This window comes from Aulonocara stuartgranti, assembly GCF_965226115.1.
Source record: "Aulonocara stuartgranti genome assembly, chromosome: 19".
Lineage (NCBI taxonomy): Eukaryota > Metazoa > Chordata > Actinopteri > Cichliformes > Cichlidae > Aulonocara > Aulonocara stuartgranti.
The window spans coordinates 23,535,563-23,550,896 of NC_138955.1; the positions used below are offsets into that span (position 1 = coordinate 23,535,563).

Here is a 15,334-nt window from a genome sequence, read left to right on the forward strand (position 1 = left end):
TATTACGCAATGAAGTGGAACGGATGATGATAGGGGGTGGCTGAGTGGGAAAAGTTCCCAGGAAAATCATTCTGGCCTCATTTGTCATCCTAAAAAGTTTGGATGGTCTATGACAGATCAAAGGTATTTACATCACATGTAAACAACTTTTTTTCTCCAAGCTGGCTAGTTTTAGCTACACATGCTTGCTCGACAATGACTGTTCATTCATTAAATCCCTATACATCATGGAATTATTTATTATTGCAAGGAACAATGTGTGTGTTTGTGTGTGTGGGGTGAGGGCGTTGCAATCACCAGCTTTTGGCTCAAGTTCGATAAACAAAAGTCTCAGAGAGGAATTACCGTCCACCTGTTTGCCATTCGTTCTGATGGAGTGAGGCAACAGAAAGGAAAAACATAAAAACACAGCAGCAATTTGACCTTTTTTCTTAAAGTACTGGAAAGTGGTTTGCTGTTGCGGGTGGTCCAGTGTCAATTTTGGATGTGGAACAAGGAGAAGGCGGACTGGCTGGCTTTTTCCCTGTAATTTTCTTTCTTATTTTATCATTTTCCGTTTCCTCTTTATTCCACCTGCTCCCCCTCCCCCATCACTTCTTTCCCTTTTCACTCCATCTGTCTTTCCCCATATAGCCCTCTGTCTCTGAGTGGCACTGAGCCTTTCAAGCCCTGGGATAAACACCTAACAAAATCCTTTGCTGTATAAAAAACAAACAAAAAAAACAAGGGGAAATGTCTAGGAGCTGTGGCATGCCAGTGGCAACATTAGGAAGAGATGTCGGTCCGTGGCATTGAGCAGAGCCCCTCTGGAGGGGTGTGTGTGTGTGTGTGTGTGTGTGTGTGTGTGCCGGCGAGCACATGCACATGTAACTAAGGCGTGGGGAGTTCTGACAGGACTGTGAGAGATGTAAGGTCATTTACCCACTGAGGAGGCCTGGCAGGAGTTGATGCTGATTGATTAGGGGGAGAGAAAAGATTGAAGAGTCAAGCCAGTCGAGCGAGGAGGAGAGGAGGAGTGAAGGGGGAGGAGGAAATGGTGCTGAAGGTTGATGAAGGGAGAGAAAGAAAGAAATACAAAAGAAATAAAAATAATAATAATTGTACTGTATGTGCGCAGTTCTCTGTTCTATACACAATCATAAGGATGTGAGATGATCAAGAAATAAGCGAAAGGTAAGGGGGGATGAGGCAAACGGAGGAAAGGAAGAAGACCTCAAATATAACATCATCACAAGTTCTAACCAATCACAGGCACCATTTCAGGGCACCAAGCACGACTCATAATGCCTTCACATCACTTCAAAATGTGCGGAAACGTGTCTAATCACCCAGCACTGACACACACTCGCACACTCATAGATTTTCCTTGCTGACCTTGAGGGGTTTATGACTGCGAGGGTCAGTCTCCTCCTTCCCCAGAGCCGTTGGCTTCTGGTTGGCTGCCGTGAGCTGGTGCCTCTGGAACACCAACGCTTCCTTAAACTCCTCCTGTGTCTTTGTCTCCAGGAGCTTCTGCCTGAAGGAGATGTCAGAGAAGAGGGTGGCGAATGTGCGACCCAGCTCCATCGCCGTCTTGGTACTTTTCTACAAAAAAAAAAAAAAAAAAAATGCAAAGTGATACAAAATGTAAATCACGAATACCTCCTACATTTCTTTGCTGATCATCCGTTTGTTCTATACAGTTGTTTGTATACCGATCAATCACTACATGTGTAACTGCCTGTTTTAAAAAAATATATAGGTAAATAGAAAGGCAAAGGTGGGCGAGGGGTGGGTGCATACTGTCTTTAACTAGATTATTTTAAAACTGTGTTTGCGACATACCAAATATTAGAATTAATACCAGCTGCAGAGGTGTTATTGATATGTTTTTCTGTGATGCACTGCAGATATACAAAACTTCAAAATCTCTTTTACAAAGGAGAGACTTTTTCATACTAAAGAAATACTTTTTAATTGCAAAACATATTTAAGTATTTAAGGTCAATAGTTTGCCCATGCCAACTGGAAAAATGTGCTTGTAGAAATTGATGAGCACCCTGCTGCCAACATAAAACTCAGAGGGCAGCATGTCAGACAGGCAAAGAGCTAGAGGAGTTTCTTTGAGGGTAACATTACATGAAACAGTTAATGAAAACAGAACTTTTTTTTTAAACAAGGGTCATGTCTTTATACCATATTCAGTCTGGTTAAAGAGAGGAAGGAAAAACAGGGGGAAACAGTTTCTAGACAGCTCTGTAAATGGTGGTTGATGGAAACGGTCCATTCTTACACATGCTAGATCACATACATTTGCCAACCAAAGGAATTTCTATCATCATTACCATCATGCCCCTTCAAAGATTTTTCTCTGAGAAGCATTCACCATCAAGGATAATTGAGGCATAATAATGCTTTATGTTTACTTGGGGCTTAGATTAATGTCTCTGAAAATACCATTAGTGGTTCTGATTGCTGCCAATAAGACTGGCGAGGAGGGTGCTGTAGGCACCACTGAAAGAAATAAACATAAATGAGGGTTCATGGGAAAAGAGATAGAAACAAGCAAATATACAGAAAACATAATGCAACAAGCTGAAGCATAACCGATAACCAGGTTTCCTCTTCCTCGACTGACCACCTACCCAGTGGTGAAAATTACATACTTGGGAGGATACCAAAGTAAAAGTGAGGAAAGCATGAAATCTCTCTTCTTCCCAGCAGGATGGGGGTTGGGAAGTCGAGGGTTTTCACCTGGTTTGGGGCAACAATCAGAGTCAACTGAAGGAGGGAGTGAAGTGTGTGTATGCGAGTCGAAAGCTGAGGATGAAGCAGTGGAGGACAGAAGGGATGAGTGGGTTGATGGGAAGGAGAAAGAGTTCATGGTTTTGATGGGAGGGAGGGACATTACAGGATATGTGTCTCTCCAGAAGCTCTTCAGAGCTGAAGAAAAACAGCAAACACAAACACAACAGTGACCCGAAAAGTTCAGCAACACAGAGGCCCTTGAACTGATTTCAGTTCAGGAGTCAATTTGGCCATTTAGCAGTTCTGACATCATATCTGTCAGTGTTTCAGGTATTTTCAGATACATATCTAAATATATGTATATAACGCAGAAATAGACAGATTATATCTTCACAAATAACAACCATATAGACCCTAAACATCATGCGGCCTAACCAATATTTAATTTGTGGTGCTACAATTATGTAACATTATATAATAATATAATAGATTTGTGGTTTCTTCTGCTTTGCATTTTGAATTAAAATAGCAGAAAATCCTTTAAAGCCAATCTGTGCATTTTTTGTACAAAAAACAAACAAACAAACAATAAAGATAAGAATTATACAGATTTTATAATTTTATTCAAAAATGAATTTGCTTTGAATTATTTTTTTAACCTAAATGAACAGGTTGACAGGCAGCTCACAATAAGTGATTTTGCAAGAGCAGAACAATAAAACAGATTTTTAATTACCAGGAAAAATATTTTGTTAAATCACACTGGGCTACAAGTGAACATGAAATGAAATAATCAAAATGAATAAATGAAATAGGAACTAATTAACAAGTGACTAACCAGCGAAGACATAAATCTCATGTATCATTCCCTATGCCTGTGGGTTAGTTACCATTTTGAGAGGGGCCAGTATCAGGATGACATAGCGGACCTCGCAGCAGTTCTCCCCCCAGTTTTGTGGCCTCTCCAGGCGGGAGATGCACACATGACGTTTCTGGAGATGCTTCACGTTGCAGCTGGAGCACAGAGGGAAAAGAAGGAGGTTTTATAAATGTCAACACCTCACTTCACCGCCAGCGCCCTTCATTTCCATAGATTAACCTCTTTCTCGACAGCAACACTTAGACAATATTCCAATATGCCAGGTGAGCTTGCATTCACATTATAGGAATGCATGTGAACATACATACATAATATTTAAATATCACGTCATGCATATTTAAACATGGTCAGTGTAAAAAGGCTTTTTAAAGATTCATATAATTTCCATGCTCAGAAAACCACTCAGTGATGCTTCCTGGCTTATCATCCTCAAATATGGCACTCCCATGTGGTAATGTTTGATCATAATATGACGGGTATCACTCAAAACTTTGCATTTCTGTTTATTTTACTTGCCCCCTTTCCTCTAAGAAGGAAAGTATACAAACCACACCAGTGAAAACGCCACCTAGTTCCCAAGATCCCTACCTTACTAAATTTTCACCTCTCAATCCTAGTCTCAGTCGCCTGAGGTTACTTCTTCCTTCCATCCTTACGAATGTCTTTTTCACAGATCTAAATCCAAATGTCACTTGAGTCACTAGTCCCAGTAAAACACTAGCCAATTGAACAGTCTTTGTTACTGAAACTCCTGCCATCTGTTCCCCCCAAAATGAACACACTTTCAAAGTCTCTTAGATCTTTTCCTCTTGGCATCTTGATACAAAATCAGAATATGCTTTAGCATTTTTAGACCTGCAACAGAGAATGATTGGATATTAACTGCCTAATTATAACAAGCGGCACACACGTGGAAGCATCTGCATTTCTGTGTTTCGCCGTTTGTTCATTTATACTTTTTTCCCCCTGATTTGTTACTCGTTTGTATTATTGACATTTATGCACAGCTGACCCTGGATACATTTTTTTAAAAAGAGATTATATATTATTTCAGTTGTACTTGATTTGGTGATGATGTCATCCTTTCCTTTGCATTACGTTTACCACCAGGAAGCCTGTTAACATGACACGAGAAGAAAAAAATATCCACCTGCAGTGACTGAATGCTCCAGAGCGCACTTTGCGATTGTTCTCTGCTTCTTCAGCGTGGAGATGACCACCAATTTGAAAGGTAGGGAAGTAAGTGCAAGTAATTTACTAACTTGCACATTCAGTCAGATAATCGACTATAGGACAGAGCAGAGAAGGCTGTGTTGCAACACAGGTAGGGTGACTTCATTCTCTATGAAGGACACCATACCGCGGCAGCTGTATTCAGCACTTATTGTAATATGCTAAAATCAAAATCTTGTTTTCAATGTGAGTAGTAATGTATGTAACATAAAATACACCTATAATCTATAGTGATGATGAGCGTGAATGTTAAAAATAATCAATTTATAACTACATAAAAGCATAAATGAGTAATAAGAGAAAGCATCTTATAACACATTATTATACAACTCTTTCTCTCGGCTCCCTCACACACATGTACATACACACATATATTTTGCTTACAGGATGCAAAGCCAGGACTGCTGGTACTGGACCCCTGTGGCGGTTGCTGTAACTCCCTGGATCGTCTCTGAAAGCAGGTGAACTGCAGACCAAAAAGTCAGAAGTCAAACAAATGATCTGAGATCAAGTGTCACATACTCGAAGCCCCCCTGAAAAGTGTTTAACTCCTGTGTGTGCGCGTCTTAGAAATCCATGTCAACCCTTAAGAGTAGCTGACTGTAACAGTGTTAAACTCTATAAAAACGCATCACCACATTAATAGGAGTACCTACTGTTTAAGTTTACAAAATTCATGCATTTGAAAACACAAATTAGCTTAGATTTCATTTTTTTATATGGCCCAAAAGGCATCATTTAAAAGCCTAAAAACATTCAACTGAAATCTTGTGCCTTTTCTGCTGCGCCAAACCTCTCGATGTGTCGTCTACATCAGAAGTGTCTAACAAGCTCGCCTTCTGGTTTAGACAGTATCGCCAGGCTGCGCTGTGTGCACCAAGACAAGCTAATAAGGGTGTCCATCCAACCTTGGAAAACACCACGCTCATGTTCAGATTAAAAAAAAACATTTCATTATGCTGCCATGTTTACAGAGCACAAATCATTAAACATGGGCAACTGGGGGCACTGCTGAAGCCAGCTCATTGCTTCCTAATAAGAGGAATCTCCCTTCCGCTGTCTCCCGCTGAGAGTGATGAATAATAGTGTTTTGGGGGACATTCTTCAGCAGCCCCGAATATCCCAAACCCCTCTAGAAGATTCAGTATGTTTTGCTTCGCAACATCCTCTTCAACTCATTAGTACTGAGAAAATTACAGGGTGGAAATGTTTTGTATCGTAAGCAGCGGGGACGATCATTTCCATATCATTCTGATTTTCCCTGCCAGTGGTTTTTCTCTCTCTTATTCCATCTGTCTTTGTCTTTCTCTCCATCACTCTTCTTTTCTCTCCCTCTGCCTTGCCGTCTCATCAATAAAGTATCCTCCATTCATGCCAGAAAATGATGGGCGTCACCATGACAACAGTATCACAGTGCTCAAGGAGTGAGAGAGCCAGGAGGGGAGAAATGGGGTGGGGGGGGCAGAAAGATACACAAAAAGAGAGAGAGAGAGAACGCATGTAGATAAAGAATAAGGGGGGAAAGAAGTCTTTAGAGACAGAGAATGACAAGGATGAAAATGAAACCAGCACGTGGTGAAGAAGAGCGAGAAAGAGGTGTAGGAAAAGGAAAAACAAGGGGCAAAGAGAGAAAAAAAGAAAGAAAAGAGAACAAGAGAGACGATACATGCAGCAAGAAGGCATTAAACTCTGAAAGAAGAAAATGAAAGCGAGAAAAATAAAGCCAAGGGAATAAAAATAAGTCATACAAAAAGTAAGACTTAAACGAAATTACAAGAAGAGCTTGAGACAGAGGGAGGAAAAAGGGAAGGAGAAGTAGAGGAGATGGACTGGGATTCAATTCAATTAATAGCAGTAAGCCTGACAGCCATGTAATAATCAAAAACCATCCAATTTCTCATTGACGTCAGGGATGAGAAGAGGAGAGAGAGACAGACAGAAAGAGAACAAAAGAAAGATTAAAAGATAAAGAAAGGGGGATGAGGATAAAAGCAAGAAGAGAGAGGTAACAGAAGAGCAAAAGACAAGAAAAAACAGAAAGAGAGGTAAATGTGTGTAGTGAGGTTATCTGTTGTCCTCTATATCGACAGACTACGTTGTCAATGTCATGCTAAAAGAAGAGAAGCTAATGGCTAAATCTGCTAGCTGCAAGCCTCAATATCACATCATCCACTTCAGTGTGTTTTGTTTTGTTAGCTGCATATGCCTTTTCCAACAGAGGCTGCTGCAGTGTAGAAGGAATGGTCATCTTTAGAGTTAAATGCAACAACAGCTAAAAGTATAAAAGCTCTATACAATTATGAGCAATGCAAGTGGTCAATGAGGTGCGTTAAAGAAGGCATTTTTATGATAAACACATTAAAATAGAAGATTGTGTAACATCTATGACTTAGTCTAGGTCATTACTGGATCAGATGATCTGCAAAAGTTTATATATTAGAATAACTACCAGCTGTGTAATGAGTGACAGCCAGTCAGAAGGTGTACACTGCACTCCCTTTGCAGAAGACTGTGACACAGAATTAAATATGACCAGAAAGGCAAGCGACGGCAGGTCACTCAGTGCAAACCAAAATGAATGGGGAGCAAAATGCGATGTCATAGTTCGTTCAGTTTGTTGATTATCTCGTAGAAGCAGAAAAAAAAAAAAAAAAAGATTAAGTGTAGTGCAAGGGAATAAATTGTGTCTTATGTCTCCAGCTCAGGTGATGACAGGAAGAAGAGAACAAGTATTTGTGAGTGATTGCTGACATGATCAGGACAGACTAATTAAGAGATGTACATTTGATACTTGTCAGTTATGTGAAGATTTCTGCACGGTTTCATCAGCTTTTGCTATGCAAACACTTCTATTTCCACACAGAAAAGAAGAAAAAAAAACCTGATTCTTACACGCAGCATATCAAATGTGACAAACTTCAATGGAAAATGAGGAAAAAATATGAGGAAGGAAAGACCGGATGGCTGGATTGGTCCCTTTGATCTTTCTGTATTCTTGGTGAATTCTTTAACTGTGTTATTCACAGTTTGGTTGGAGGGAGAAAAACAGATTGCAATTTCTGCAAATCACATGAGGATAAAGCCGTCTGTCATAAATAAGGGAGCGAGGAATCAATAAATATGCTAAACCAGTGAAAAAGATGTGATATTCATATTTTTTTCGGTTTATGTGACAGAAAATCTGCAGAGATGTGCAGGTACAAAAACGCATCGATTCATTAGTTTCCCAGTTGATGTCTGAAAACGGTACAAGATCTTTTGGCAAGGTGACTCCTTGCATTACGCTCAGAGGTGACCTCCAGAAAGCCGCCTCTGTCTACGATGCCTAAAAGATTAACTGTGGTCTTAGCCACTGGTAGACTCGCATCATACATACACAAAACCCCTCAGTCACACACACTAACACACAAAGAGAAAACGATTGGTTTCCTTCAAAGAGTGTGAATGTTGCAAAGGGCACTATGAAGGATGTGATGAAAACATATAGGTATCCATCACAGCCAATCACAAGGCACAAATGCTATGGTCACATGGTGAGGAAGGGGCCACTAGGACTGGGTCAATAGTGAAACTTCATATTTAGAGAGATTTAAATTGCAGTGATTTCTTTGGATAGAACCAAATTAAATGTGCAGTAAAATAATTAGTTATATAATTAGCTAATTAATTAAAAAAAAATACCTGAATATAAAACCTCTGAAAAATAGGTCATTTTTTCCTAGCAAGGACATAATGTCTATTCTAAACTAAAAAATTTTAATTATTTTGATTTTATGCTTTAACCTCGTAAGACCCAAACTCTTTCATGGCATGCATTTTTAATTTCTCTTTGATATTTAGGCATATTTTTACCTGATTTTTGTTCGAAGAAAAATGAGAGCCACATATGAGGATATTAGTTTAAAATTTTGATAAAACAGAGGCAGTATATTGTCCTCGTAAGTGGATATCAGGCCCTTGTAGAGCAAAATTTAGTATTTTGGTCTAGACAACCCAAAATGTGATGTCCACATATGTGGACACCAGGTCCTAGGAGGTTAAATCTCATTTAGATGTATGAATTATTCGATCACTTTACAGAACTATCAGTTTTCTTTTTACGCAGAACTGATAACTGCTGGTTGGACCCAGCGTTGACTTGAGGGGCCAATGAAGAGGCATCGATATCTTGCTGGTGTCTCTAATCATTTGATGACTCAGTGGATCGACCCAGTCCTGAGCACGGAGAGGAACACAAACGGAATACTGATGGTGATTGGTACAGGAGCAAACGACTGATTGCAGCTTCACGGCGGCTGATGCTGACATTTTCATCCAATTAGCACAGCTTACCGTCATCAAAGAAAACGAAACTTTGAGACTTGTCTGCATGGGGAGAAGGAGGAAGAAAAACCAAGAGGAGAGACAAAGAGTCAGTTCAGTCACCTTTTCTGGGCAACAGGCTAGCAGTTTTCAGCAAGAAAATGACACGCATACACACACTTTCCTACCGAGCAGGCACACACATAAATATCTCTACTGAACAGAAGCTTCATTTCCTGCCCTCCTTTACCTCATACATATTAAATATCATTTTCCAGAGAAAATCTCGTCTTTGTTAGGCACAGAGAGATCCCATCTTGATTACCGTCTACAGGCTATTAACAAAAATTGGATTTTATCTCCGATAACGGTCGTGTGTTCAGCTGGTCCAAGAAGCCCAAAGACGTCACTGATGAGATCAAGATGAGAAAACTGGCATGTATGGCCACCATATATCATGATAAGTAAAGTGGTTAAATTAATGGTTTCAAATTAGTATTCTGATCTTTCCTGAAAAATGTGCCACAATGAAAACTCATGTGTCTTGCTGTGATATAATAAGGGTAAAACAAAGTCCAAAGGAAAAGATAGCAGCATTCATGGCAGTACTCTCAGGTTAAAAACACGAATCTGTGCAAAATATGTTCTTTGCAAACACACAAAAAAAAGACAAGCAGTAATAATCCCCTCCTGGTTGAACAGATGGTCAAGTATTTCTGAATTTCTGAAGAGTTTAAGGGTGACAAAACTCACAGCGTACACAGATGGAGAAAAAAACAAAAAAACAAAAGAGAGAGACCTACCCTAAGTTTTCGTACTTAAAATAATAAATATGTTGCAGTCTAAATTCAACTGGCAGAAAATAAAAAATACAGCAACACAGGAGGATTATGCAAATCGAGACCAAGTAAAGAGCCAGCAAGATCGATCAAAGGTGACAGCAATTTAGGGAGAAATTATGCTACAGTCATCACAGACAGGGCACACAATCAGCAGCACACAGAGCACTGTGGCTATGAACATCACAGAGGAAGAGGGGAAAATATATTTATACATTATCATACAAAACACTGTCAGTTATTCTGTGGTAGCGGATCATCATTTTGGTCAGCATCCTAAAATCATTTAGTTCTTCAAGTACTCCTAGTTTGTCAAAAAATTATACATTACTTTTAAATTTTGGTGTACATATTAAAAGCGGAAGTAATATTATCATGCGTTGCATCATCGTCAGCGTTGTTCATTATTCCTCTGCACAATCCCGCTCTCCATCGCTGAATCCCAAGACAAAAGCAAAGCAAAAAAACAAAAAACAGCTCAAGTTGGCCTCCAAAAAGAAAAATACTCCTCTGTACAAGTAGGAGCAGGACTAATTATCTCTGTGGGCTTTCATCTTTTTCATTTCTGTAATTCTCTGTTCTTTCGGTGCCTGTTATAATCTTGCCCTGTTCTCTTTATCTCACAGCTGTACAGTATTACACTCCAAATGAGCTGGTCCGCTCGCCAGCCGTAATACCCCACTGTGGCAGAGGGAACCTTGATATGGCAGAAATTAATACCTGAAGAGATATGTCCCGTTGATAACATACTTACGTGCAATATGAATGTATTCCCCCAGGAAAAGCCTTTGTTCCTTCCCAAGAGATATTTTTTCCCCTCAGCGCTGACACGAGTGTTTCACTGGTGAATTCAGGGATTCTACCAGCAATGTGAAAATTCAAACTTTGTTTGAAATGCACCGCTGAACCACTGCCATTGTTATTAATTTATTAGGACGACCAAATCAAAGAGGTGAAATCCACAGACTACTTGGTAAACATTGTGTAATGCATACTTGAAAGACTAAACTAATTATGAACATTTCTGTATGTTCACATCCTTCTTTGAGCATATTATAGTAGCCTCTGTAAAGTTTTCGTGTAAATGTTTTCTGAATAGCTTCACTATGCTTATTATTAATGACCCCCACAGTTCAGTCTATTATTACCCTATTCTGTCTGCTGCAACTGATGCGTCCCTGCTGCGTGATGAGTTTCAGCCTATTTTTAAAATAGTATTTTGTGTCGCATAATAAAACAAAGAAATTATTGATTATTCGTTGTTTAATTCATAAATAAGTTAAAAAAGAATGTAATACTGACTGCTGCTACTCTGTTTTCACAATCAAGCATCACTTGAACAAAATGTCATCCCTTCATTTATGTATTTTTTTTCATTGATTTTAGAAGCACACAGCCCAGACTTACAGAGGAATCATTTTTGTCAAGATGACAGCCATAAAAAAAGGGAAACAAAAAGGGAAAAAACCTTCCTTAGCCTCTTTGTGGGATATTCTTGAAGAGCAAAAGTGAAAACGCAGCTGCAGTGACCACAGCTTGAGAGTCTTGGAAAGCCATTTGAAAAACTAAGTGAGTGATCGATGACAGAAGTCAATTATCACCTTGCGGATCTGTCAGAGGCGGCTCTGCAGGGTGAGCGTCACACACCGCCCACCTCTGACTATCCATCAACAACTGCAGACACCAGCCCAGCCAGACAGGAAAACACTGGACACCGAGTACATGACAGGAAGCCCTTACACTAGGATTACCTCCACATGCTCTTACAGTGGTGAAATCCCACTTATATTTACTCCTATATCGGCACGGCATTAAATCGAATGTACTGAAAGAAACCATTTTCCACGATTCTTCACGACTTTAACTAGATAGAAAGCAAAGTTTCATTTGCCAAACAATTACTTTTGTGAATGTTCTGTACAGCTTGCGGCAGAAAGCAATGCTTCAACAATAGCTACATATTATTATGTAAGAGGGCGGATTTCTCTTGCTCTAATGGGCTGAAGAGATTCGCCTTAACCAAGAGGCTTTGCTACTCAGCCAAGAGGACCTGTGCTGAGGGGACTAAACTAATGTGACAGGGATCTGTAAGCTGACAAATGGGCACCAAACCTAGAAACATGGGTACATTTACAATTGCATTCATGCATTACAATATAATATTTTAGGTACAACCGTTACTGAACATAGTTTCAGGTCAAAATAGAAAAAAAAAAATGTTTAAATGTATGTGAGACTTAATAAAGCTGTTACTTTTTTGCTTTTGCTTCCCCAATTAATTCTGCACTTCGAAACTGTAGCCTTCCCTTTAATATTTAATTGCTTTAATATTCAGGAGGAAAAAAAGCGAACGCCTGCTTTAAATTGCACAAAAAAGTAAAAACGATAAAGCTAAACTACCTAAAAATAAAAAGGAACATTGGTGTCTGTGTGTGCAGTATATGGTGGTGTGTTGAAGTGTAAAACATCCACTTTTCACCACGCTGAGTGCTATTTTTGTCCACCTAAAAAAGCTGTGGGTCAAATTGGCATCCTTGGTACAAACATCAAAAACGTTCCTTTGGGTATTCAAAGCTCCTTGAACCATTCTCAAGTCTATCTGACAATTCTGCTGCAGAGCCTGAGGTACAGCTTATTTATTTATTTAATTTTAGGTAGGCGATGACATGTGCAGACGTCAGATGTTTTTAGGTCAAGTGTCAGATGCTATGGGTCCTGGTCTGATTGTGGTTAGGCACAGATGATGCATTGTACTTCTCCATCTTGTGGTTTGCATATCTCTGTATCAACTGTATCTCAAAACAAATTAGACAACATATGACTGTGTTTACATGCATGTCGACAGAATCCTTGCTCACCGTTGACCTCCTGTGCTCCTGCATCTGTGAAAAGCATGCTCATCACCTCCTCGAAGTTGCACCCGGGCTCTAAAGCATGGCTGTCCTGGCCCACGTGGTGCAACATTCTCTTCAGAACATCGTCCAGGGACGCGGCTGTCTCATCCAGCAAGATGCTGGCCCTCGCCAGGAAGCCATCCAGGTCACGGTGTGCCCGAACCTCCTCCTCAAAATTCATCAGCTTCACATACTGTGGAAAAACAATAATTATTTCAAGTCTGAAATAGTTTTAAACGAGATCCCGTGTTGAGAATGCAAATAAGTTCAATTATAAAAGAAGAAAACAGTGTCAAAATGCATCTAGCCTAGTTTCTGCAGAATTGTACCCAAAGGAAAAAAACTAGATTTAGTTTTAATGTTTATATGGCAGGGTTTATTCTCTAAGGCAATTTTCAGTTTCAACTTTATTTATATAGCATCTAACCACAAATTATGTGAGTACACTTTACCAAGAAAGCTTGAAAATTGTCAAGGTAAACTGAATATCAGGGTAAACCCTGGCTATAAAAGTGAGCTAAGCGTTTATATTTTTTTTTATTTATTTATATCTCATATCTATATATCTATATATCTATATATATATATATATATATATATATATTTTTTTTTTTTATTTAATATCTTAAGATATAAAGAAATTAAATTTCTAGATATAATATCTAATGTTTATCAAATTACATTTTTGACAATCAAGAATACAATAAATAAGCCTTTAAGGTGATTTTAGTTGTTAAAAACAAAACTGTATAACTATAAAACTGTTACAAACTGTTACTTTAAAGACAAACTGCTGAACCCCAATTTATTTTAGAATTAGATCACATTTCTTACCTATTTCAGAATGAGGGCAGATGTAAGATCTTACTGACTTTTTGGATTGCAGTCAAATATAAAAGAACCCTAATAGGTTTGAGTTTATTGCCTTAAATCCTTCTGAGCTCTTCAAAATAGCAGAACACTGCCAACAATCAAAATTTTATCAAAACTGTACTAGTGCTGTCCACGATTCAGCTCAAGGGAGACGGCTGGACAAAGAAACCAACACAGCTCCATTAAGAGCCCAGACACCCACCAGTCATTGATTGTGTGATTGACAGAAATTCTGAAGATGAGTGGATTTCCTGCTGTTTCTTTTAAGCACCAAGCAGAAAGTCTCCGTGCTCTTTACAGAAAAAAACATGTATAGGTATTTCTGCAAAGAGCTCTCTATATAAATTTGATTTTGCTTTGTTTGTGCAATCACAGAAAGCATCGGTCCTGGGGCTCTTATGCAACTCGAATGAAATGATTAAAAAAAAGTAAGAAACAAATAGAGTTCATTTTGCACTTTTTAAAAGAAATTATAAAGCGAGTCATACAGGGCAGAATGTGTGGTCCAGTAGTTCATGTGTTAATTCAAAGGTTATATTTTAAATTGCTCATGAAGGAAGTGAAAAATATCCACCTGCAAGCACAAGCATAAATGAAAATCTATTTATGGACCATTGCAAATAAAAAAGATCCATAACAAAATTCTTGGCTAGGACTTAAGGACGGGAACATGTGAAATTAATAAAAAGCAGAGGGAGAGAGCAAACAAACGGAACTGTGATACAGAATGAGGAGATTAGAGAAAAGAACCAGGCAAGCTGTTGGTAGGAATGAGGCACAACAAACCGAAATCTCTGACAGGCTCATAACGGGGAAGACTAACTCTTGACAGGTTTGGTCACCAGTTCAAACTAATGCCCTCTCGGGGTTGCTTTAAACCCTTTTACCTAATTGGCACAGAGACATTTGTTTACTGCATCACTAATGATTTACAAACCTGTAGTAATAGTAATCTTATTCCCCTAAATTTTGTAAAAATACAATTTTTCTTATACATGTAACATATGTGCCTCAACTGTGGGACTCCTGCACAAAACAATGCCGACGATAAGAGGCTACATTTGTGGTCCAAACTTTACATGCACTTATCATGGGCACGAATGACACAGTAATTTGGGGGGGGGGTTTAATAATTTCTTTCAACTGTTCTACTTCCAGGGTGGAATGCTTGTACAGCGTACATCTTTAAAAGCTTTAAAATGCAAAATTTCATCCAATTTGCATGTGGTCAAAACATGCAGACTCAAATATATACATACACTCACTTAAATCTTTTAATAAGAAGTGCTGAAGGTTTTACTCCAGGTCTCACCTTCACAAGGCCAAGAACTATTAAATTCTTGTTAGGGACCATGATTCACTACAACTGGTAGTTTCTCTTTGCAAACATAAAAATGATTTGTTTGACAGCAGCCTGGAAATAGAACAGTTCAAAGAAATCATTAAAAGTCACAAATTACCATGACACTGATGCCCATGATGAGTACACATACTCTATGTGCCACAACTGCATCCTGCTACTTCTACATTCACTGTGTGGTTCTCATCAGCCCATAATTTTAACAGAAATCCATCAACTTATCAAA

At 38.9% G+C, this 15,334-nt stretch overlaps 1 protein-coding gene across 13 annotated transcripts in view; it reads right to left on the reverse strand.

Annotated features, from left to right (window-relative positions):
• The window catches only part of slc4a11 (solute carrier family 4 member 11), a 104,140-nt gene that overhangs the window by 22,950 nt on the left and 65,856 nt on the right, over positions 1-15,334 (reverse strand). For 11 of the 13 annotated variants that reach the window (XM_082516513.1, XM_082516515.1, XM_082516511.1 and 8 more), the window contains 5 exons: positions 12,840-13,068; positions 9,173-9,205; positions 5,225-5,306; positions 3,618-3,741; positions 1,375-1,584 (listed from right to left, as the gene is read on the reverse strand). In XM_082516513.1, coding sequence (XP_082372639.1) covers positions 1,375-1,584; positions 3,618-3,741; positions 5,225-5,306; positions 9,173-9,205; positions 12,840-13,068 — 678 coding nt within the window. The remainder of the gene's footprint in view (positions 1-1,374; positions 1,585-3,617; positions 3,742-5,224; positions 5,307-9,172; positions 9,206-12,839; positions 13,069-15,334) is intronic. The other 2 variants (XM_082516509.1, XM_082516510.1) reach the window with 1 other exon arrangement.